The following is a 23,743-nucleotide window of genomic DNA, read 5'->3' as shown; positions in this document are numbered from 1 at the left end:
CTCGCTGTCCCTCCTTCCTTGCACTGATAGACTGAGGCGTTTTTCTATGCAACACCTCCACATGGACCCTTTTTTGGAGGTTGGCTGAGATGCAGTGGAAGTAGCAAGATGATGGAGAGGTGAATTCCCTGTGCCTAATTCCCTGAACCTTCTCCCACAAGAAATGTAGATCACAGATATGTCCAGTAGACCAGAGGTGCTCCAGTGAGTCAGGAGTTAAAATCTTCCACCTGACTTAAGCAGGCAGAGAAGAGCAGATTCAGAACTGAAGTCAGAATGGGACCCCCATGCCTTATAAAGCAGCATCTTACTATCACGATTTAGATTAAGTTCCCTTGACTTTCCTTTCAGATTAGCTAGTATCACCTGCAGATGTCCCCTGGCTCCATTTCCATCTATAAAATATCCCTCACAAAATTTGGCCTCCATAGGAAGTTAAGTACTGCTGCTGACTGTCTAATCGTTTCAGTGACACTGTATTGCAGAATGGCTCCATGAAGGGATCTTCTCATGCCTTATTTTCAAAAGCACTCTGGTATGGAAAGAGGTTCAACCCATCACGCTATCATTGAGGCCCTTGGCGTGGTGAATACTCTGAATGTTATCATTTTAGATCCAAACTGGGACCTGTTTCTCTGGCCAAGAGCAGTACTGTTGTACAATTTGCAGCTATGGGTCAACTTCATCCCTGGGCAAGCAGTAGTGAGTACTGGCATGCCTGTTCTCTGGTGTGGGCAGGTAGTGGCTCCCTCAGTGCCGAGTAGCCCAGCGCAGTTCCTGCTGCGAGAGCTCTCACACAAGCTGTAGGACAAGCCGATCCCTGTATGCGACATCAGGCAGGGCAGGAAGAACAAATGGTGATTTCCTCTTTCTGGTCCTTTTTCCCTTCAGGAGAACAGCCATTACACAGATGTGGAGGATGCCAGACTACAGTAACCAGGTATAGCTCACACAATACTTTTGGAGCATAAGCTTTCATCCCATACTTTTTTTTTTTTTTTTGGCTGCTTCAGAAGATGTTCTTTCACACTAATCCTCTGAGTTTTCCTAGCATGGAGCCTGGCTGCTCACCTGGGCCACCGATCAACCCCTCTCTCCATTTCCTAAGTCACTGCCTCTCTGAAACTTAGGGAAAATGATGCACCTATTTTTCTCTCTCGTCTGTTGCAGCCCGTTCAGAACAGCAGTGAGCAACGATGTGTGGAAAGCACGAGGCTAAACCCTATCCTGGCACGCTGAGCAAGACAAGCTTACCTGAAGGGCTACTGTCATCTCCACCTGGCATTCAAAAGGAGAGACATGGCCCAACATCTTCCACCCATCTGTAAAGCAAAGAAAATTATTCATCCCAGCAGATCCCCATCCAATGGATTCAGAGCACTGTTGCCAGCACAGGCAGCAACCAAACCCTGCACAGCCCATAACCTTCACTGACTGGAGAGGGGCGAGTGATTGTGTTACCAAGTGAATCAGAGACGCTCTCCAGCATTTTGTAAAAGAGGAGGGTCAAGAAATTATATCCAACAAAGAGGTTTTTTTGTTTTGGTATGGTTTGGGTTTGGTTTGGTTTTGTTTTCCCAATGGTAATTAAGGGTCAGAGTACTTGCTAACTGGCGGAAAAGTTGGGACAATTTATGGTCTCACACATCATGTCAAGCAAAGCAATGTGGGGCGCGCTCCCCTCCCAGAACAGCTGCCTCGTCTTATGTCTCCCTCATCCCATGAGCTGTCACAGGTACGCGGTCCCTTCCAGTGGGAAAGGAGCCTGTGCCACTTCATTGCTGAGCTCTTTGCAATTGCTGGAAGAGAGGGGCAGGAGAAGGAAGGTGCCCGCAGGAAAGCAAGCACACCAGAGCAGCAGAAAGAAAGCACACGTCACCTGCAGTTGGTTGGGTTCCTTGAGCTCTCTTGGAAGTGCTTTGTAAAGGCTCAGGGAGCCCTTGCAGAGGGAGAGGGTGCAGGCACCTGCGGACTGGTAGCACAGACCCCTTTCTTGGCTCAGCAGCAGCGTGGGCAGGAGGTGGCCCCACTCCCTGTGCAGCGCGGTGACAGATGAGTCAGCCCGTCGTGGGGGCTCACATTTCCCCTCGCTCCAGCATCGTCAAAACGGATCTGAGCAATGAGACGACCTGTCTGAGCTTAATGAGACTGGCAACAAGGAACACGCCGAGCACGATGCATGTGGGCCTTCAAGCATCAACTCTTCCAAATTCAAACTGCTTTTGACCTGCCCTAAGCCCTGATGTCAGAGGGTTGCAGCAGTCAGCATGTGGCTTGTCATGGGAACTCTTCTGCACCTCGGTGTCCGTGTCTCTGCCTTTTCTTTCTTGGCCTTTCCCTTTCATGGCTTTATCCTATTTTCCCAAGTTCAGAGGTTGATGGGACTGAGACTAATGCAGCACTTTATTGAGATTGGATGTGTCCTTCCCATCTCCCTTCTGGCCCCCACTTCCCCTCCGATACACACCCACACACCAGTGCTTTGAATCCAGACTGCCATCCCCACCTTCTCCTCCATCAAACACTCCACAAACTGAGCAGACCCCCCTCGCTCCCTGCCTCTACGGAGGGCTGTGCAAGGGGGACTCCTACTTCCTATCCGGCGCTCAGAGCCAGGCCTCTTCTGCAGCATCGTTCCGGTAAGGGCAGAGGGAAAAGCAGGCTGAAGGGGGCTAAAGGGCCATCCCGGAGCAAGCATGGCTCTTGAAGCACAACGTTGTATTTGCATTTCTTAGTTTAAAATAATTCATGAGGGATTAAAGGGATAACTGTGCTTTCCCCTACTTTTTTTTCCGGTTCCTGTACAATTTATCCGTTGTGTTGTACTGAGCCGTTGTAGAGCTGTTTTCTAGGCTTTGAGAGATGAGCTGCAGTTTTTTGCTATGAACTGACTATGATGCTGATGTCTGGGAGAAAGGTGACCTTGTACATACAATCCTGTATAATAAAAGAAAGAAATATAATTTCCTTTTGCTGTCTTCTCTCTTGACTCTCTTCCATCCATACACACACACACATTTTCCTGCATTTGAGACAACCTCCAGCTTTGCTAGCAAGATTTGCATTGCCTTACATGGTGTCTGTTTCCTTAGGCTAAACAAAACTTCTAGATCCACATGCCCTGTAAGACTTCTGTTTTGTAGACCTAATGACTCGGTGCAGGAGAGCAGGGGACATATCCAAGCTTTTAAACTCATGGGCTATTTGCACTAGTCCAGATATAATAGACTGGAAAAAACATAGATGCTGTTCCAGTTTGCATATGCCAACAGGAGTAATAAATGCCTCCTGGCCATCTCCCCTGTACCTTCTTCAGCAGAGCAAAACATACCACGGCACAGCTGCACGCTTGTTCTCCACTCTCACAGCAAATAGCTGTGGTCCCCACAGGGACCACACATGGGTGAATGCAACCAGGTTCCTGGTGCCAGAAACCTGGCTTGATCCATCATCCAGCATGGGAGGACACGGCTGGCTGTTGCAGCTATTGACATTGAGTTGTTGTTGAGCTGATGTTGCGCATGGGGATGCCTTGAAATTCCAGACTGGGTGTCAGAAAATACTGTGCCAGCAAACTAGCAGAAAGGCTCGGAAGGCCAGACAAATCAGAGTCCTGGATCTTCTCTGACCATAGGCAGGAACTTACCTAATTGCCATTCCCTTCACGTTATTTAAGTATCCACTTTACACATTTGCTAACCACCAACATTCCCTGTATGTGGAGAGCATCTGCCTGGACAAATGGCTAAACATCTACCAGTGGTTGATGTTTATCAGTGCTAAACATCTACCTAGGAGTGTGTTGAACATGAGGCAGTTAAGGAACTATAGGAGCACAGATACACACAGGATATGCATTGGCCTTCTTAGTTCCTGTTGAGCAATGCTTCAGAGTACAAGAGTGTGGGTAGACAGGACTCACTATGAACGTCATACTCTAAGGCACTGAGATGCATAGCAGTCGAGGTATGGTCGAGGTATGGGCATTATATCCCGAATTAGCAAGGTAAACCACACAGTTACTTCTTTAACAGCTGTCCCCTCAAACAGCACTTCAAGATAGCAAGAATATTAACCCAAAACCATGTTCCAGGACACAAAAATGGGAATAGTTCTTACAGGGCTCACACAGGAGGACCCAGCTTCATCAGCAGAACAGTAGCAAGGGGACAACAGTGGCTGTGAGATGCCAGCATGGGAGGATCCCTCTCTGCAGACGGGAGCCCCAGGAAGACAGTGGCTCAGAAACATGATAGCACAAATACTTCACGCATCTAAAGCTCCACGTTTCCTCCAGTTTGATAATCCTGAGCAGTTCAGGGAGAAGTTGGTGCATACCACTGAATGGTGGTGACTTCCACTCCTGATCTTCACTCCAGCTCAACTCCTTTCTTACTGCCCCCTACAAATCCCCCTCGGCCGAGACATGCTCTTACCTGCTTTTGGTCTGCTCAGAAAGACACATCTCTGCCTACAGCACTTCCAGGAGGCAGAGACAGGCCTCTAGTGCTAAAACACAGTGTTCCCCAAGCCCCAAATGTTCTTGGTTGCGGTCAGGATTTCAAGGTCACCTCCCTCATCCCAAACAAAGTACTGAGGAATGTGACATGCTTCAGCGTGCAGCTTGGTGAATCTGTGAAAGTGGAGTAGGTCTGGAATCAAAAACGAACCAGTGTGTGCGAAAAAAATTAGAAACAACGTGTTCTGAAGACAAACCTAAAGCACTTTAATATGGACACCACTCCGGTGGCAGCCACAGCCTCAAACCTAAATAATCACTGCGAGAGAACCGAAGATCCCGGCAGTGCACCTTGAGAGGAAAGGGAGATCCATCAAAGTGGGGGAAGAGGGAGGACATATGTAAGGCCTGCAGCAGGCTCCCGAGGACCAGGAGAAAAAAACAGACAAAAGATATTTTTTCATGCCTTTTGTGCCTTGATTTCAAACCAGATCATCCCTTCTAGCTTTCCTCTCTGTAATCAAGGCAATAAAACTTCATTATCTTTTTTAAAAAGTGCTATCATAACAGACCTATAAAACAACATCAGAAGCAAGAAGAACCAGCTGTGTCACCTAATGCTGCTGTTTTGCTGGACAATAAATTTGTGTAAAGTGCATTTTGCCATCACAGACATATGGCCCTGCTCCACACTATGAAAAGTGAAATGCTTTCACATAGAAGAAGCAAACCCAGGAAAACAGTAATTACACAAAGTAGTGGAACCAAAGGAAGAAAAAAAAAAAAAAAGGTTAAAACTAACTTGTCTTAATGCAGAAGTTAGGTCTCAAAGGAGAAAAAGCTTTGAAAAATACAGATTTTCTGCTGCTTCCAGCCTATTGTAGAAATTATGTCACAGCTGTAATCATCAACATTATTTTTCTCAGCTGTTACAGAAACATTTTTCTCCTCTCCTACTTCAGAGTTGATAGACCTTCAACAGAGTCTGAAAGAGTCCACAGGTCTTTATCATTTGCTTTTTAGAGCAGATACAAGCTAATTCAGTGCTGGAGAAAATTTTAAACTTTAAAGGAAGCTGCTTTTATGCTAGAAAATCCAAAGCCAGACCCCATACACTCTCACTATGGAAGATACAACAGGCTGACTAAGGAAATGACCACACATTTCTTCTGGATAAACATCAGAAAAATGACAAATATCACTGATGTGAAGTTATTACTGATGGGTTTTAGAAGTATGTAGCTGTTTACAATAGGCAGAAAGGAAAAGGGAAGAACAGCAAGCTTACACAGCAACTGCTGAGCCTGATCTGGCATGCCAAGGAGTAAGGAAATGACAAAGTGTTTTCTTCCTGCAAAGAAAATCAAATTCCTCCAGTCTACGTAGCGGTGACATTCTTCCAGGGTCAATGAAAGTATCTATGTCTGATTTGCTGCCTAGAGTTTGAGATGGAGACTACAAAGCTAATAGATCAGGTCCAAACAAATACATATAAAATTATGCTTACATATATAAAGGTGTATACACACTTATATCACAGAATTACAGAATCAGAGAATGCCCAAGGTTGGAAGAGACCTCTAGAGATCACCTAGTCCAAACCCCCCTGCTGCAGCAGGGACACCCAGAGCACAGGGTGGCATCCAGGCGGGTTTGAAGATCTCCAGAGAAGGAGACTCCACAACCTCTCTGGGCAGCCTGTGCCAGGGCTCTGGCACCCTCACAGGAAAGAAGCTCTTCCTCATACGGAGGTGGAACTTCCTGTGTTTCAACTTACACCCATTACCCCTCATCCTGTCGCTGGCCACCACAGAGAAGAGCCTGGCCCCATCCTCCCTACATCCTCCCCTCAGCTACTTGTACATGTTGATCAAATCTCCTCTCAGCCTTCCTTCCTCCAGGGTAAACAGGTCCAGCTCACTTAGTCTTTCCTCATATGACAAATGCTCCAGTCCCTTAACCATCTTTGTGGCTCTCCGTTGGACACTCTCTAGGAGCTCAATGTCCTTCTTGCACTGGGGAACCCAGAACTGCACCCAATACTCCAGGTGCGGCCTCACCAGAGCTGAGTAGAGGGGGAGGATCACCTCCCTCGACCTGCTGGCAACGCTCCTCCTGATGCAGCCAGGATCCCATTGGCCTTCTTGGCCACGAGGGAACATTGCTGCCTCATGCTTAACCTGTTATCAACCAGGACACTCAAATCCCTCTCTGCAGAGCTGCTTTCCAGCAGGTCAACCCCTAATCTGTCCTGGTGCCTGGGGTTATTCCTTCCCAGGTACAAGACCCTGCACTTGTCCTTGTTGAACCTCATGAGGTTCCTCTCTGCCCAGCTCTCCAATCCATCCAGGTCTCTCTGAATGGCAGCACAGCCCTCGGAAGTGTCAGCCACTCCTCCCAGTTTGGTGTCATCTGCAAACTTGCTGAGGGGGCACTCTGTGCCCTTGTCCAAGTCATTGATGAACAAGTTGAAGAGCACTGGGCCCAGTACTTACCCCTGGGGGACACCACTGGCCACAGGCCTCCAGCCAGACTTGGCCCCATTTATCACTACCCTCTGGGCTCTGCCATTCAGACAGTTCTCAATCCACTTCACAGTCCACACTTCCTAAGCTTTCCTATGAGGATGTTATGGGAGACTGTGTTGAAAGCCTTGCTGAAGTCAAGGTAGGCCACATCCACGGCTTTCCCATCATCCAGCCAGCCAGTCACCCCATCGTAAAAGGCTATTAGGCTCATCAAACACAACTTCCTCTTGGTGAATCCATACTGACTACTCCTGATCACCTTCCTTTCCTTGACATGCCTAGAGATGGCTTCTAGGATGAGCTGCTCCATCACCTTTCCAGGGACAGAGGTGAGGCTCACTGGCCTGTAGTTTCCCAGGTCCCCCTTCTTGACCTTTTTGAAGACTGGAGTGATGCTGGCTTTCTTCCGGTCCTCTGGCACTTCCCCCACTCTCCATGACCTCTCAAAGATGATGGAGAGCGGCTGAGCAATAACCCCTGCCAGTTCCCTCAGCACTTTTGGGTGCATTCCATCTGGGCCCATAGATTTAGGGGTGTCCAGTTTGCCTAAATAATCCCTAACGCAATCCTCCTCGACCAGTGGAAAGTCTTCCTCTGTCCTGGTTATCTCTCTTATATCCAGGCTCTGTAGTTCATGGGGACTGGCCTTAGCAGTAAAGACAGAAGCAAAGAAGGCATTTCATAACTCTGCCTTCTCTGCATCCTTCATCACCAGGGCACCCTCCCCATTCAGCAGTGGACCAACATTTTCCCTGGCCTTCCTCTTGCTGCTGATGCATTTGTAGAAGCCCTTCATGTTGCCCCTGACATCTCTCGCTAACTCTACTTCCAAACGGGCCTTGGTCTTCCTTGTTGCATTCTCCGACAATGTTCCTATATTCTTCTCATGTGGCCTGGGCCTTCTTCCACATCATGTACGTGCTTTTTCTCATTAAGTTTCCCCAACATCTCCTTGCCCATCCACACAGCTCTCCTGCCCACCTTGCTCGACTTCTTTCTTATAGGAGTGCACCGATCTGAGCTTGGAGAAAGTGGTGCTTGAATAGTAGCCAACTCTCCTGGACCCCCTTTCCTTCTAGGACCCCTGCCCAGGGCCTTCCTCCAAGGAGCTCCCTGGAGAGGTCAAAGTTAGCTCTCTTAAAGTCCAGGGTTGCAATCCTACTTCTTGTCCAGCTTCCTCCTCGCAGGATTGTGAGAGGGATGAAGCGCTCTCGACCCGCGCTTCGTCCTCCCCTACGCTGAGCTCTATACATTCCAGTTGCAACTCCGCCACCTCGCCTTCCTGGCCTGTCCTTCCCGAAAAGCCTAAAGCCACCCATGGCCACATTCCAGTCATGAGGGCTGCCCCACCATGTCTCAGTAATTGCAATGAGATCATGGCCCTACAATCACACACACATCTCCAATTCCGCTAGTTTATTCCCCTGCATGTGTTTATTCCTGCTGCATGTGTTTACACAGAAGCATTTGAGTTGGGTTCCTGATGTGCCTCTCAATCTAGTTGGGGCAACTGCAACTCAACTATGTGGGACTACAGAGGTTCTCATATGTTGCCATTTAGCCTCTCCAGGCTTAGGGTGCCCTACACAGGCTATGGAGTTAGGCTGCTGTGAGTGGCATGACAGGCCATGGCCTACCTTATCACCTGCTTCCCCGATGATAACCCCCTCCAGCCTCTAATATTCTCTTATCAAAGTACTGTATTCAGTGGTATATGGAAAGTCATGCTCTCTTCCCTGCCATATAACCTGATTTTTGGTTTATCCAAAAATAACTTTAGCCACTAGCCCAAAGCAGAGCCATTTGAGAAGAGCCTTTCCTGGCAGTGACAAATGGGCACCTGGAAGTGGAACAAGGTTCTTGGGAGAAGTATTTGCACTGGAGTAGCTGGGGTGCAAGCACATTGCAAGGAGCCGTTGGCCAGAACTGCAGTCCAGTAGGAAGCTACAGAAGATTATACTCAGCCTGAGCCATGACCTGCTGCTCTAACAACACAGGACTAACCTTCACTATGGTGAAAATAATTTAAAAATAGAGAAGCAAACAATTATTTTGGAAGCCAGTGTGACTTCACAGGTTGTTGCCCTCACAGATGGAAACTGAACCGATAATTCCTCCACAGCTTCCCTTTTCTGTTAAACCTCTGCCTTTAATTTGTTCTCACGAGCTAGGCCTGAGAAGAGGGGCTGAGCTCAGACAGCCGGAGAAACATTACCTAAGCACTACGGGCAAGTTCTAGTGAACCTAGCAGTGAGCGTCATGCTCTTCAAGGACCAAGTTACCTGTCAGGTATGCCTATAACTGACACAAACTACAGGGTGTAAGATAAACTATATGTGACTTGAGAACAAGACCTGGTAACTCACGCAGTAAACCAGAAACCTCCCCCTCTCAGTGGAATCTTAAATTCTTTTTCCTCACCCTTTTTTTTTTTTTTTTTAAATCCAGTTTTAAAAATGAATACTGCTTCAACTAAATCTTTGCTGTGGCCAGAAGTTTCCACAAAGAGCTTAGTCCCACTGGATTTCACCATAGGAATGTAAGCATTATTTCTGCAGAACGCAGCCCTAACCACCCTGAAGGCACCTTATCTCAGTTTCTAGAGTGGACCAGAGAGCTGGATCTCATTTTGGTGCAGCAATTATTCAGGTGACTGAACAATGTCACCCAACTCTGATGTTCCAATCCCACATCTATGATATGGAGATAAAAGCATTTACCTGGCTGAGGTGAGTTATCTTACATGGGGAGGTGAGTTATCTCCTCCTTTACAGCTTCTAGAGTTCCAGTGACAAACACCCCTCAAGAGACTCAGCTGTGGGCCTGGGTTAAAAGATGTGTTATACCTTCACTGCTGGAAACGAGCAGACTGCAGTAGCTTAGAGCCGTTTCTTAAAATGCAAGAAAACTCTTGGATGTGGCAATGCAGAGAAAATCAATCCATCTGTATCAGGGTGCTCTTTGTTAGCTCCCAGACACTACCAGCACTTCCTACAAAAGTCCTTGCTCTATCTGCTAAAGGAAAAAACAAGGATGCCACAATAATGTTACAAGAGGCACTGATCCTGGCTTTATTCACTTAAAAGATACATCCAACATTTGTTATAGCTCACTTGAAATTCCAAATGCTTTAAAGAAATCAACTATAAAACCTTGACTTTAACCTTATAGTGCTGTCAAGTTTTCAAATAGCAAGTAAGTGACTTCCCAGCAAAACCATGTTCTCTATTAACATACATACAAAGAAAGATCAGAATTCAATAGAAACCCTGCAGTTTCTGGTATCAGATGAACTGACCTTAGAATGACCACCAGTTTCTCCTGGGAGTAGGTTACTCTGAAGGGATTGGCACCAGGGTTCCTGAGTTATTATTACACCTTATGCTGACCCTGTTATGTTTTAGAAACTGATCAAATTAAAACTTTCTTCTTTTGCCTGCTATAGTAGTGTAGTGGGAGGACAATCCCCAAGCCCATCTGCGTACTCAGCAGGAGTTTTGCTACAGCTACAGCATTTGCAAGGCTAGTTAGGACAGCACTATGTGTATCCCCATACACTATCGATACTGACTGACCGTGGAAAGAAGTGCAGGTTTTGTATCAAGAAGCATCAATGTGTTGATCTGAAACTCAAACTACTTGGCAGTATCTTCTGCAAATTCAAGACTGATACATGACAGTGCATTAGAGCCACCACACAATGATGTTGCCTATATCCTTTTTATTTTTTGCTGCATTTCATTAATTCTTTTTTAAAAATGGTAAGGAGTGCAGGACTTAAGAAAAGTTTCTCTAAAATTCACAAAATTTAGTCGGATGATGCTATGCAAACCTACAATATAGTTTATTAATTCTATGTTGAAATTCAGCATCCGTATGGTGTCTAAATTACTCCAGTTATATTCTCCATAATTAAGCAGTGTCAATATGTCCTGAAGTCAATTTCTGTGCAAAAGGTTTTTTGTATTAATGTGGCTAAAGAAGCACAAGCAGTTCTCATGTTGTATGATATCCCTGGTATGTAACCAGTTTCTCCATCTAGTGATAACCTCCCTAAAATAAGCTTGTTATGCAAAAGTAAAATAACCTTTATCTTAAACCTTATTCTGGGTCTTTGGACATAGTTCAATTGCATGATCTGCAGAACAACACACCAACCATTCCCATGAACTGTTAAAAGAGGAAATTGAAGGAAAAATCCAAATCAAAAGAAACTCACTGTCATAGTATCTTTAATTTATCTCGTGTTTTACAGAAGTCTCAAAGGATTAAAAAGCACCTCCTTTTCCATCACGTTCCTTATAGTTGGTAAAGCATATTCAATGAGCAAATGTATGTGAACAGCTTGAGGATCTGCATCTTGCAAGGATTTCACAGACCAACCAATCAAAAGCCAAATTTCTCGTAGTTTTTACAATCTTGTTTTAATACAATGGTAAATCCATTCCGATTGTAAACCTGTCCAGCCATATCTCCCCAGAACACTTTGCAAAATCCAGTGTTGATTAGCAAACTAGTTAGCTTTGGCACGGAGCTGTGCTCTCTTGCCTGTGACAGCCTGGAAACCAGTTTTGATGCTGGCGACGGAGCAGCGAGAGTGGCAGGTCTCACACTGCAAGAAATATAATCTGGTGTCCTTCTGTAGAATGGTGTCTGGTGACCGACACGTATGACAGGTGACATACTCCTCTGCAGAAAAGGAATTAAGTAGTAATTAAAAGATAATGCATTGTCAGCAAACAAATCACCACTTCTTCAGCTTTTAGTGTAACACCTGTCTTGAAAGCCCATTCAAATGCATCTAATAATTTGTAAGTGGCTTAGCATGGAAAAAACAGGTTAGGGGAACCTAAAAATTCCCCCAGCTCGCAAAGTTTTTACTGATACTTTCTGCACTGACATCAATGTTTCCAAAAATAATAACCTGGTAAGCCTGGCTTTCCATGTCTTTCTCTGCTGAAAGAGCAAAAGCTGCATTCTCAGATGCCAGCAGCTCTTGTAAAGCCACATTGTCGGAAGCATCATTTTTTGTTATACACAAGTTGCAGAGTGTGTCCTGCTAGTCAAAGGACTTCAAGTCTTCTGCATCTGTTAATTAACAAGCACTGCAACTTTAAAAAAGTTACAGCTACTGTTATTTTTAATATTCTTCCCCAAAGCAATGAAATGAAAGCCAGATGAAAACAAGAAAGGCTCAAACACTCACTAGCTTCCTTGGTATGTCACAGTGCCAGGCAGAGCAAGTCTTGTTTGCTTACTATAACAAGCTAAGTAGCCTTACTTCCATTATTCCATTATAAAACAGGAGCATAGTTGTAGCTATTCAGCACAAGGCTTCCACAACACACTCACAGTGTGGCAGATGGGCAAAACATGGCCCACACGTTATTGCGAATGGGTCTGGGAGAAATCTGTAGTGAAAAAGGGAAATTATACTTACTGATATATCTTCTCAACACATTTTCTATCTGTTTTTGCTGGAATCTTCCTTTGATTACAAGTTGGTTGTTACCATCTATGGAACCACTAATTTAAAAGAAAATGAATGAAATATTGGATTTGCAGGAGACAGAGTTATTTTAAAAAGGATCAAAACCATGAAGCAAGTTAACTGATGCACTCTTCAAAGCAAACATCAGCCAAAATTACTTTGTGGAAAAAAAATCTGAAATATTCTGAAGACATCTGAAAACCTGTACAAAGTTTTGCCCAAACAACATCCTTTGTACACCAATACCTAACTCATGCACAATACCTGGCAATCAAAAGAAGTTTACAGAATGGGGAATTTGCACTGATTTCACTCGCAACAGTGACTAAGACAACTCTCTAGTGAAGTGTAACAAGACCCTTTTCTAGCCATTCTGATACAAGATAGTTTGTAATTTTTTAACTTGTATCAAGCTGAAGACAATTCAATACTCAAACAATGGGCACTCACCCATTAGGCAACACTTGAGAAATGGACTCTGAAACACACACTATGAAGTCTATGGCTAAAGTCATGTGAAAGCAACCGAGTGTTTTTGCCAAGACAGGCATACTTAACAGCAGCCTTGGACAGAAAACCAGCCACAGACCCTCAGACTTGCCATTAGGCAGTTGAGCATTTCCCTCCCCTTATCCATCAAACAGCGTCTTAGGATGATACAAGCCACAGCCATCCCTTTCTGTGTGGGACTAGCAGCTCTGCTAGCAGAACATATTTGAAAAAAGTCTCAGATAGGGAATCCAAAAACTTATCCAAACCATTCCCCAAGGACTTTATATGTTGTATCTGCACCTCTTCCCTGATATGCACTCTCTTGAATTATGCAGCACAGCAGGTGTGTGCAAGGAAGCCAAAATTTTAGGCATCTAAAACCGGGAATCTTCTTTTTGATTAGGCAATGTCAACCACATGGCCATCGTTCCCTATATGCACTCACGTGGGACTCCCATGTGCCTTACCTTGTACCCAATTCTGCCAACAAAAATGCCAGGAGATGTTTTGGCTGACGATGTAATCTAAAAATAAAGTAGAGATATCTTTAACATTCCCCTTCAGAGAAATCTGATATTTCTACAGGAATGGCAGGCTAAAGTGATCTTAAATTACCGAGTTTGTATGGGAGCAACCCAAAAGGGCCTGCACCAGAGAGCATGGGCAGATATTACTCAGGACACAAAAAGGTGAAATAGCTTACAAAAAAAAGAATAACGTTCAATAACTATTGTGATTGCTAAGTTCTATACTTGAGATTTTGCTACTCCTACTAGACATACACACCCCATCCTTGCAAAAAGCTACCACTAAATATTTTAGTAAGCTAATCAGATCCTCAGTACAATTTTAACATGACTGACACACTTATGAAACAAATCAGATGTTGCAATCCCAGAAGTGCTCACAGAACAAAACTGCCTACTCTAGAAATAATTGAGATTAGATAATTTTTACAGAAAGTATTGCAGCAAACAGAAATAAAAGCCAATATTCACAATACTTCACAAAATAGCAGCAGTATAGGAGTATTTGCTGTTTGAAGGCTCAAGATTATACGAAAAGCCAAAAATATTCCCCCTCACCCTAAGACTTGCAAGCAAATACCACTGGTGACTCAACTACGCAGACCTCCTGAAAATCAAGTTAACTTGCAATAGCACTAGATTTAATTTCAATCCATGAAGTCCAGAGTTTCAAGAGCTATCGTATCACTTTTGAAAGCTAAAGTGGTAGAACTTCATAGTTATCTTAACACCAAAAAATGCAGAGGAAAGGAATAACCAGATTGAAATAGCTTTCGGTTTACTTCTAGTTCCACATAGCTTTTGTGTTTTTATCTCTGCTCAAAATGCACTAAACAGAACAGCCAAAAGCACAGGAGATATTGTTCCCTGTTCCTTGAGAATTGTAAAACTTACAATTTGCAGATATCTGTAAAGTTGACAAAAGATGTTTTCTTGGTCCCTACTCTTACAACCTGCGGAGGCTTCATTACAAATTTTCTTTTTTCTCCAGCTACCATATCTGGATTCTTTTCCCGCATGATGTTAAATACTCTGTTGAGCAACTGCAAACACAAGCGTTCATATCAGTATGTCGCATCTCTCAAATGAAGTACAATCATTTCTGACAAAAACTCAAAACAGTGTTCATTATGAATATTAAACTCTCTTGGCCCATTAGCTTTTCACCCCATGCTTTTGAACACATACAAAAAAAAAAAAAAAAAAAAAAAAACACCACACCCTACCACACTTATGCAAAGGTAAAATCTGTTTTTCCCCAGATTTACTACTAGAAGTAAAAGCATCTCAGTCTGTCTACAAGAGCTGCAGGGCTGTTTTAACTATCACTAATATTTCCCTATATGAAAATAAATCATGATAAAAGATGCACTTCTCATTTTTCTATTCATGAGTTTCTGTCTACAAGTCCTTTAATCTTAAATTAGAAATAAGACATAAAGGCACAAGGCCTATCACTGCTGGTGCGTATTAACATGGAAAGTATTCTGAAAGCCTTCTGAACATTACCTCATCATACGTGTAGTCCCTTTCCGAGCCCGCCCACGCAGGTCCTGACTGAAGGCTAAAAGAAATTCCGTCATCTTTTTTGCTATCTTCATCTTCAAAGGCTGTAAAAAAAGTTGTTTAGGAGTCATTAGGAAAAAAAGAAATATTTCTTCAGTCTTGTGCTTATGCTATTTCTGAAATGTACACTACTGAAGATTCCACTAACAAAGGGACACAAGTTTTCCCTGTTTGTCTGCCTACACAGGTCATCAGCACTCACAGGCAATTCTATAGAATACCTTCTATAGAATATTTTCCTGATAAATACAATAATGGATAACACAATGAATTTTGAATCAAAGACACTCAAACAGAAATTATTCACCTACAGCACAGACTAGATTTTGTTGTCAACATTTCCACTGAGTAAGGTAAAATTTTACCTTCATCCTTCTCCATTATTTCATCTTCATCTGGAAACTTTACATTCTTCCTCTTCTTCTTTTTATTGCCCAGCATGATATCGAGGTCATCTTCAGGTTCTACTGTCTCCGGTACATCCCCCTCAATTTTTAAATCCTGCAAAAAAATTATAAAAATATATTTTACAATTTTGCATGAAACACAGATCTTTATGGCAAAGCATTAGAAATAATAGCATCTCACACTAGATCAATACTAATAGTATCCACCATATCCTGAAATGTAACAGATTTAACTGCAGACTAAACTAGGGCTAGATTTTTAAATGCTAAGTTCTCTAGATGCAATGAGGTGCATATGACTAACACATAACACAGCAGTCTTGTATTAAAACTTATACTGTTTCCTTTAGATTACATGATTTCTGAGTCCACACAGATAAAAATCTTCTGGTCTAACTTTTGATTGGTCAAATACAAGGTCATGCTGCACTTGCCTAAAGGCATCAATCAAAGGCATAAAACAACAAGACACCCTACACTGCAGAAACACTAAGGCAAAGCAAAGATGTCCTGCCTGAAGCCATTGCAATTTGTTATCATAGTTCCTGCCCGGATGAAAACACGTTTCTGCACGTGTGAAGAACACAGAGCAAACACAGAGCCCCTCTGTGGCAGATCAGGGGGACATTTTCTTCCTGAAGTGCCATAATCTGAAAAACAGGCTTACATACAGCATCTCTCTGTCCACTTGCTTACTAGGCTTGCCATTTACACTGGCATCATCATACAAAAACAAAACTTGGAATAAAATTTGAAAAGAGAAAAAATATCTTGTATACATTCTGGAACACTGAGAACAGTAGGCAACCTTTATTAAAGCAAACAAGAGTAAAAACGGATTTCTTAGCAAATGTATAGCCTTCACCCGAATCACTGGCCTTTAAAGGACAATTTTGCACATGGCTTCTGACATCATCCATTTATTTCTCCCACCTCAAAAGACAATTTATCTGTTGCCCTTATTACAAACTACAAAATTATTTGCTCTTTTTCCATATTAGTTAAATTTCTGGGCAAAAAGCCTGCAGTAACAGCATATTAAGCAACATATTAAACAGAATGTATTACATATGAAAGATGCAGTGAATCATAAGTTTAACTATTCATTGAATCAAGACATAATCACAGACTGCAAAGAACTTCTGCACAGCCAGTCCCCAGAAAAATGAAAGCAAGAAAGTTTTCTGCAACAGACAGGATAGCTCAGCTTTGTAAACAGACCTTTACACCTTCTTCTGCTTCATCTATGTCAAATATTTTTTTTGTTTTCTTCTTCTTTTTCTTTTGATTGAAGAAGTTTAGATCATCCAGGTCATCTGTTGTATCTAAAAAGCAAAGCATTGGCAAATGAAGGATTGATATTTATAACTGCAGTTCATAGTTTAAAGTTTTAAATTTGCATCTGAAGTCTGCAATGAAAACATTACAGTAAGACATAAGCAGTGATCTCTAAGCCCTACAGAAAATTCTTCAAGCTTCAAAGAGGTCATTCCCCTCTACCCCAAAAACACCTCAGTACCATTTTACAGCAGTTACATATTTTCAAGTGCTTTATCTTTCTTGCTCCTGTATATGGGAAACTAGCTGCTTTGATCTCTAAGAGATGCTTGGAAAAAAAAATGAAAAGAAAACTAAAAGTTGGAATGTTTAGTTTCTTTGGTCTACAGGAGTAGCCAAATTTATCTGCAGTCTGGATTTAAGTTAACAGTATTCCCTTAACCGGGTCACTGTGACATGGCATTGGCATCAATTAAAAAGCAATACACATGTTCATGCACATGTTTATATACACTATAAAAGCTTATTTTTTGAAAGATTTTTGAAGAATACTAGCGATTATGGCATTCACAACTGTTCAAAAACCAAACACTCTGTTAATCACACTTCTTACTATTATGGCAACAACTGTATCCGGAAGACTTAAAACCTTGTCTTACAGTTTTAGGGATTCTATTGTCTCAGGCAAAAGATTCCATTTTAGTTAAGAAAGCAGAATCTATGCAAGCTAACAGTAGCGTGTTGTATGTTTCTGAACATTTTATCCAGCAGAAGGAAAATATGCCTTCATACATGCAGAGTCCCTCAAGAAGTTAGGGAGACAGCATTATACATTACGATGGCAAATTCTTGAAATGAGGCTTCTGACCCCAGAATACAGGACTACTTTTGGCAGTCTATCTACAGGGATTTACTTTACCTTTCTTCCTGCTGTCTTCTTCATCTGCTTCCACATCCTTGTCCTCTGCGGGCTCTGGTTCAACTTCTTTTGTTTCCGATTGCTGCGTCTCTTCTGCTTGTGGATCACCTGCTTCTTCATCCAGCATGAAGGGCTTCTTCTTTTTCTTCTTCTTCTTGCTCATGGTAGGATCGAAAATCATCTGTAAGAGTGAAATGTTCATTAGCAACAGAATAATCACCTACCACAATATTTAGAATACCTTTAAGTTTCTCTCCACATTCCTTCAGTTAACAGAACTGTTTTGTGACTCCAATCTCGACTACGTGCTTTTCTAAACCTGTGGCAGTGTAATACAAGCCAGCTGACTCAACTCAAAACAGTAATTACGTATGCTTCTTCAAAAACATCACAAATTTTGATCCAAGGCATAACTAATGTGACAAATTACAACATTAAGAAGATTTGCACACTGCTTAGAAGTTGAGAGATTCTGCTGCTTTTTCTACAACAGTCAAGATTTCAAGCTTCCTGCTGTCTGATTAGCAGTTCATGTGAAAATATATTAAGAGCTGCAAGTCTGTGACAGACCAGCCATCATCTGCTTCCTCCTTTTTGTTACCACTATGAATTCAACATTTAAAGAAAGGCTATTTGAAGGAATTGCCTGACCCTCTCGGCATCACAAAAGATTAACACACTCAAAATTTAATTATATGCTAGTTCTTGGTACTTCCATTTCTAAGTGCCATTCATTTCCAGTTTTAGCAAAGGGAGGCAAGATATACAAACTACTCTTGACAAGAACATTCTGGACTAGGAAAGCTTAGAAGCAGCTGGTGATACAGACAGACCAGTATCAATTCTCAACACCATAAAGTAGAGAAGATCCCTTTTTTCCAAACAAAGCTCAGAGACCAAACAACCCATCAAAAGTTGTTATGGATTTCCTTAGCCAAAGGAGCTTAATTCACCTAGTCTGTGAGGAGTCTGTGTGTCAAGAATCATTTTTAACTTCATCATTTGAACACTGGAGATAATTAACAAAAGAGTTCTTCTGTTTTCCAACACAGTATCACTTTTTGCCCGAAGTGGCATTCTTTGCCCCTTCACCAGAGTAGTAATTCTGGTCTCAGTTTGCTACATCCACCTGGCATATTTTCATATCATAGTATATATTTAACACATCAAATTAGACACATAATAAAACTCTTCTTCCATTCATCTTTTTATATATGAGAAACTTCCTACAGTTCCTACAGAGAGTTAAAATTCAACATTTTGAACACTCTGACACATAAGAATATCATCACTCCATCAAATGACCAACCCTTCAATTGCCTGTTTTCTTAAATCCCTTTTTTTTTTTTTCTCTCCATGAAACAATCTTTTTCTCAGACTTAACACTCTCCTGTGTGTGATGTGTGTGATTTTCTTGCAGTATTCTGCAACTCGCATATTTAGTAAAAGGTCTAAACTAAGCCACTGAAAGGCAGTAAATTGCATATATGAATGTTTGAAGCACAGCATGGTAAAAGTGTTTCCAACATGCAATACCGAAACCCAAGGTTTTCAAACTGCTAAAGCACGTCTTTAATTACACACACTGGGCTAGGAGGATGTTCAAGAAGTTCTGTCAGCTGGCTTCCTCCAGTACTTAGATACGTGTGTGAATTACATTCTTGTCATACACAGTAATCAAAGACTGTGTACAACCGGTTATACTGTCTTCTGGCTTCCTCTTTGTCTGATGAAAGCGGCTGAAAGCTGCTGCACAGGCAGCAGTGCACAGCTTTGGAAGCGAGCCTGAGAATACCAGTTTCAAAGTTATGACTCATTTCAATGAGGAAGCTTTGCAAAGCTCCAAAGAGTTACCTCTTACACCTTCTTGCGTGTTTAAACATAAGATGACATTTAGATCAGGTGCAATAACTTCCAAGAAAGAACTGCCACCTCCCCTAAATCACTCTTCTTTCTTCAAGGAAGATGACATCCTTCGTCCTGAACTGCCATAAAACACTTGTGTTTACAATACAGTATGTTTTTTGCAGTAATACCCTAAACTGAAGTCAACACCCAAAGATGACTTCTGAACTCTAGGGGTAGTTTTAATGCTTAAATTACCAACTACAAAGCCACTGGGACCATTGGCCTTGCACCCCCATGGCCTATCCAACCGCTTAATAGGTGCCATACCCACCCAGTCAGGTCAAGCCAAGCTTCTACAAAAGCTACCTGCCCTTGAGGAGTGGAACACGAGAGCTCTGCAACCCTAGAGGGGCGTCTGTGCCTAAACTATTTTGTTCACGACAAGCTTCATGGAAAACTAGGCCTCAAGTCACACGGCTTAACAAATCATGACATTAACTAACTAACGTGACAACCAGGCTATGCCAAGTTTTGTCTTTCTCAGAGAATCACTTAAGAAACTTAATTATTCCTTTTCTCCATTCAGTATAACATTTGATGGATGGAAACACGATGACATCATTTAAGAATGGAAAAAATGCCAGCCCTCTGATGAGGGGACTATAGCCCACAGGCCAAACAAATAAAACCTGTGGTTCCCCTGCACAGAAGTGATAATACATTTAGGGAAACCAAAAAGTGGAAGACAACAGGGAAAAACAAAAACTCACAAAGCTTTGTAGTCCAAACACAACTGCTAAGACGGAAGACACTGCTACTTTAAACTGCTGGGAGAGTGGTGTAGGCTGGGCACAGCACAGGTCACAAATTAATCATAATTCACTGGCTTGGATAAACACACGCACGTCTACTAAGCACACACCTCTGCACTGATAAAGTTAGTCCAGGTATCCGTACACTGCTCTGCCTTGTCTACAGGTACAGTACAAGATCTTCAAGATTAGTCTACACCTAGTCCACTACATGATTTTAGCATCAATAAGAGACCATTTGGTTCCAACATGGAAACATGTGCACTGAGTCTTATGCACTCCCATTTCTGGAGGATTTAACAGCGACATTTCAAAAATCCTATCTGCTACCAATTCTGTTCTGTCAGTCTGCCTGATAAAGCAAGCCAGAGGTAACTTTGATATGACATAACCGTGATCTCATCATGATCTCATGTCAGAACAGATGCATTACACAGGAAAAAAAAATGCTTTAATGGCACTTAACAGATTCCAGAGAGGTAAATTCCAGACTAAATGCTCTATGGTCTGATTATTTGATGCAAGTATTGTTGGGCCCTCTGTTCTCGAAGCAGAGTACGCTCCAGCTGTCAGAACTGCAGTTCTATATGGAGCAACTGGCATCCAAATGTACTGTGTTCCTCCTAAGAGTTTAAGCACTTGAAAAGCTATGTCTCAGCTACCCTTGAAATAATTTGGAATCACAGTTTCTTATTTACCATGTAGAAGATATATATATATATATATATATATATATATATATATATATATATATATATATAAAATTTCCTGTTCCACGGCTCGAACAGTCAGGCTTTGGTCAGAAGGAAAAGCTAAGAATCACACAGGTATTTTAAGCAACACCGGAAAGACGATACAAGACCAAACGCAGCCATCTCATGGACTTCAGCCAATACAGCTTTCCACAGGCTGCATCATCTGCCAAGGGCCCCTCATATATGCAGTACATTCCTGCTCCTCACAAAAGCAGCTGAAACAAAGTTAGCAAAAGCACCAAGATACAACATTTCCAAATGCTACAGAACAGTTTCTTAGAGATGGATGCATCTTTCCTGGAACTGCCCTGGGCTAAAACCATCGGGATCTGGAAAATGTGAAGTTCTCGTTTGTAACAATGCTGCTACTTCGCTGGAAAGAGATAAGGAAGGTCCCCAAAGGGAGAGCGGCAAGAGAGCAGCCCGGATGCTAAATATCGTTTTAGAGCCCGAACGGCGGCGGGCGGGGGGGGGCCCCTTCCCCCCCCAGCTGGGCAGTGCCCGGGGGCTCCGGCCGCCTCCAGGCCTCCCGCGAGCCCGCGGCCCCCGGCGAGGCGGCAGCCGGCCCGGCCTCCCCGCCGCACCAGGGGCGTCGCAGCCCCTGCTCCGGGCCGCGGGAGCCGCCTCGAAGGAGCGGCGGGGCCGGCGCCATCGCCCGCCCGGCGCGGCCCGGCGCAGGCCGCGCCCGGCGCAGGCCTCAGGCCCGGCTCTCCCGCATGGCGGCAGCGCGGGCTCGAGGCCGGCTCCTCCTCAGCGCTGGTGGCGGCAGGGCCGGGCCTCACCTCGTCGCCCGACATGGCTGCGGGCGGGCGGGCGGCGCAGAGCAGCGGATGAAGCGCAGGGTCCCTCTCGGCTCAGCCGTTGCCCACGACCGCCGCACTCGCCTCTTGCATCAGCGCCCAGCGCGCCCCTCCCCCGCTGCGCCGCGCTGCCGCTGCGCAGCCGCCCGGGCCGCCGCGCGCATGCGCCGCCCGCCGCGCGGCCTCTCGGGAGTTGTAGTGCCCCGCGCTGCGCCTGCGCGTTGCGGCGGCGCGCGGCGTGTGGCGGGCCGGGCCGGGCCGGGCCGGGCTGAGGCGGGGGCGCGTCTCCCGGTCACTTTTTGGTTTCGCTCTTGTTTTCAGCATCTTACGCATATATCCATGTATTTTAAATGAGGCATCCATACTTGGAGATGGTACCTCGGATAACGTAGAGATGCCCAATAAAGCCGTATGATTACCCCATATATCTCATATGTGACATTTCTGTTAATATCCTAGAATAAGAGTCACCATGTGCTGCAGCAGCTTTGCTTGTTGCTTGGCTGATTAATTAAACGCTGAAATTTCCACCACTCAGGGAGCCTAGTGGGTAATACATAAAATAAAGCTGTGTGCATACATAATACTTGGAAAATGTCAGAAGAAAAGCTGGTAAAAACCACTAAAACTGCTATGCTAGAATTACAACCTGATTTTAAAGTGAAAAACAGTGCTCAGTAGTATGGCCCCAGAAGAAAGGTGGAGATGCTGCCTTTGAAGCTCTTGGCTGCAGATGCTGAAACATCAAAGGGACACGTGGGAGATCCAATTACATTGATTTTTTCCCCTTCCTCTGCTGAAAGACTATTCAGGCGGCAGCATTTTCCAGTGCTATTCCTGCTTTTACTCTTCCTGTGAAATAAATAGGTTCCAGAAACTTAGAGCACTGGCTAGTACGTTGTAATTAGTTGTTGCCAATGACAACAGTTGTCCAAGAATAGTTGGAACTTGTATCTTTGATCCAATGCTGGGGGGAAAAGGCCCTACACGATTTTTGGTACGGAAAGCACAATTTGAGTTAAAGAGGTTGCACATACACAGAGATAAAAATCAGATTCCTTTTTCTTTTTACCTTATGTTTGTTGGTGAGCAACAATCCTGGAAGATTGAAAACAAGGTGTGTGATGCAGCATGTCAAGTAGAACTATTCCCAGGATGTGTTATGCAGTTGCGGAAAACAGGGCAAAAGCAAGAATTTCACTCTGAGTACAATTAGGTGATGGCCAAACTTCTCCCTCTGTGCTAGATGAAGTCTATTCCTCCACAATAAGGGAGTAATTCTAAGCAAAATTTGAGACTTACAGGAGCATTGAGTTTTTAAGTAGGTTTTAAGTTCTACTTCTTTTGTACTGAGTCTATACATAGCATGGAATTCTGCTCTCAGTAAATAACTTTGTTATAAAATGTGTAGTCTAGAGATTGCGATGAATTAAGCCTTGTTAACAGCTGGTTTTAAACTCACTGGCACAGGCAGGCTTAACTACTGCCTTTCACTAAATTGTAAATGCATACTGTATTATTGTAATAACTGTAAAATTATATATTGTAATAATTGTAAAAGATAATTGTATCCCTATTTCCATCCAAAAGGGAGAAAAATGCAAGGGGATTCTTAGGACTTCAGATATTCTGATGCATAAGAGCACAATGAAGCAGGGAGAGGAAGGCTCCTTGAGGGAAATGTGGACAAAACAGGTCTGTGACCTTAGGATAACGGGTGGAGTAGGTTTGGAGAAGAAAATAGCCATATAGAAAAAGAAGGTTTTCTAAGGAGGCATCAGAGACAAACAGGACCCGTCTGAGGAGCCATCAGACAGAGGAAGCCTGCAAGAATTAATTGAAGACCTCCAGATGGTGAGGA

At 43.5% G+C, this 23,743-nt stretch overlaps 2 protein-coding genes across 2 annotated transcripts in view; one reads left to right on the top strand and one right to left on the bottom strand.

The window, feature by feature from the left end:
• The window catches only part of RALY (RALY heterogeneous nuclear ribonucleoprotein), a 75,203-nt gene extending 73,864 nt beyond the window's left edge, over positions 1-1,339 (top strand). The window contains exons 8-9 of the mRNA XM_010212585.2: positions 892-940; positions 1,171-1,339. Coding sequence (XP_010210887.2) covers positions 892-936 — 45 coding nt within the window. The 3' untranslated portion in view covers positions 937-940; positions 1,171-1,339. The remainder of the gene's footprint in view (positions 1-891; positions 941-1,170) is intronic.
• Positions 1,340-11,204: 9,865 nt separating this feature from the next.
• On the bottom strand, positions 11,205-22,002 carry EIF2S2 (eukaryotic translation initiation factor 2 subunit beta). The gene is made up of 9 exons (XM_088529172.1): positions 21,865-22,002; positions 17,668-17,848; positions 16,692-16,795; positions 15,429-15,564; positions 15,007-15,107; positions 14,392-14,540; positions 13,438-13,494; positions 12,428-12,513; positions 11,205-11,676 (listed from the first exon to the last, which is right to left on the bottom strand). Exons 1-9 carry the CDS (start codon positions 21,877-21,879, stop codon positions 11,501-11,503), a joined length of 1,005 nt encoding a protein of 334 aa, XP_088385298.1. The 5' UTR covers positions 21,880-22,002; the 3' UTR covers positions 11,205-11,500.
• Positions 22,003-23,743: the final 1,741 nt, after the last annotated feature.

This window comes from Tinamus guttatus, unplaced genomic scaffold (genome assembly GCF_059628265.1).
Source record: "Tinamus guttatus ecotype Peru unplaced genomic scaffold, ASM5962826v1 Tinamus_guttatus_pri_ptg000326l, whole genome shotgun sequence".
Taxonomy (NCBI): Eukaryota; Metazoa; Chordata; class Aves; order Tinamiformes; family Tinamidae; genus Tinamus; species Tinamus guttatus.
Note: the sequence above shows the minus strand (reverse complement) of the source record. Positions and strands in the feature narration are given on the sequence as shown.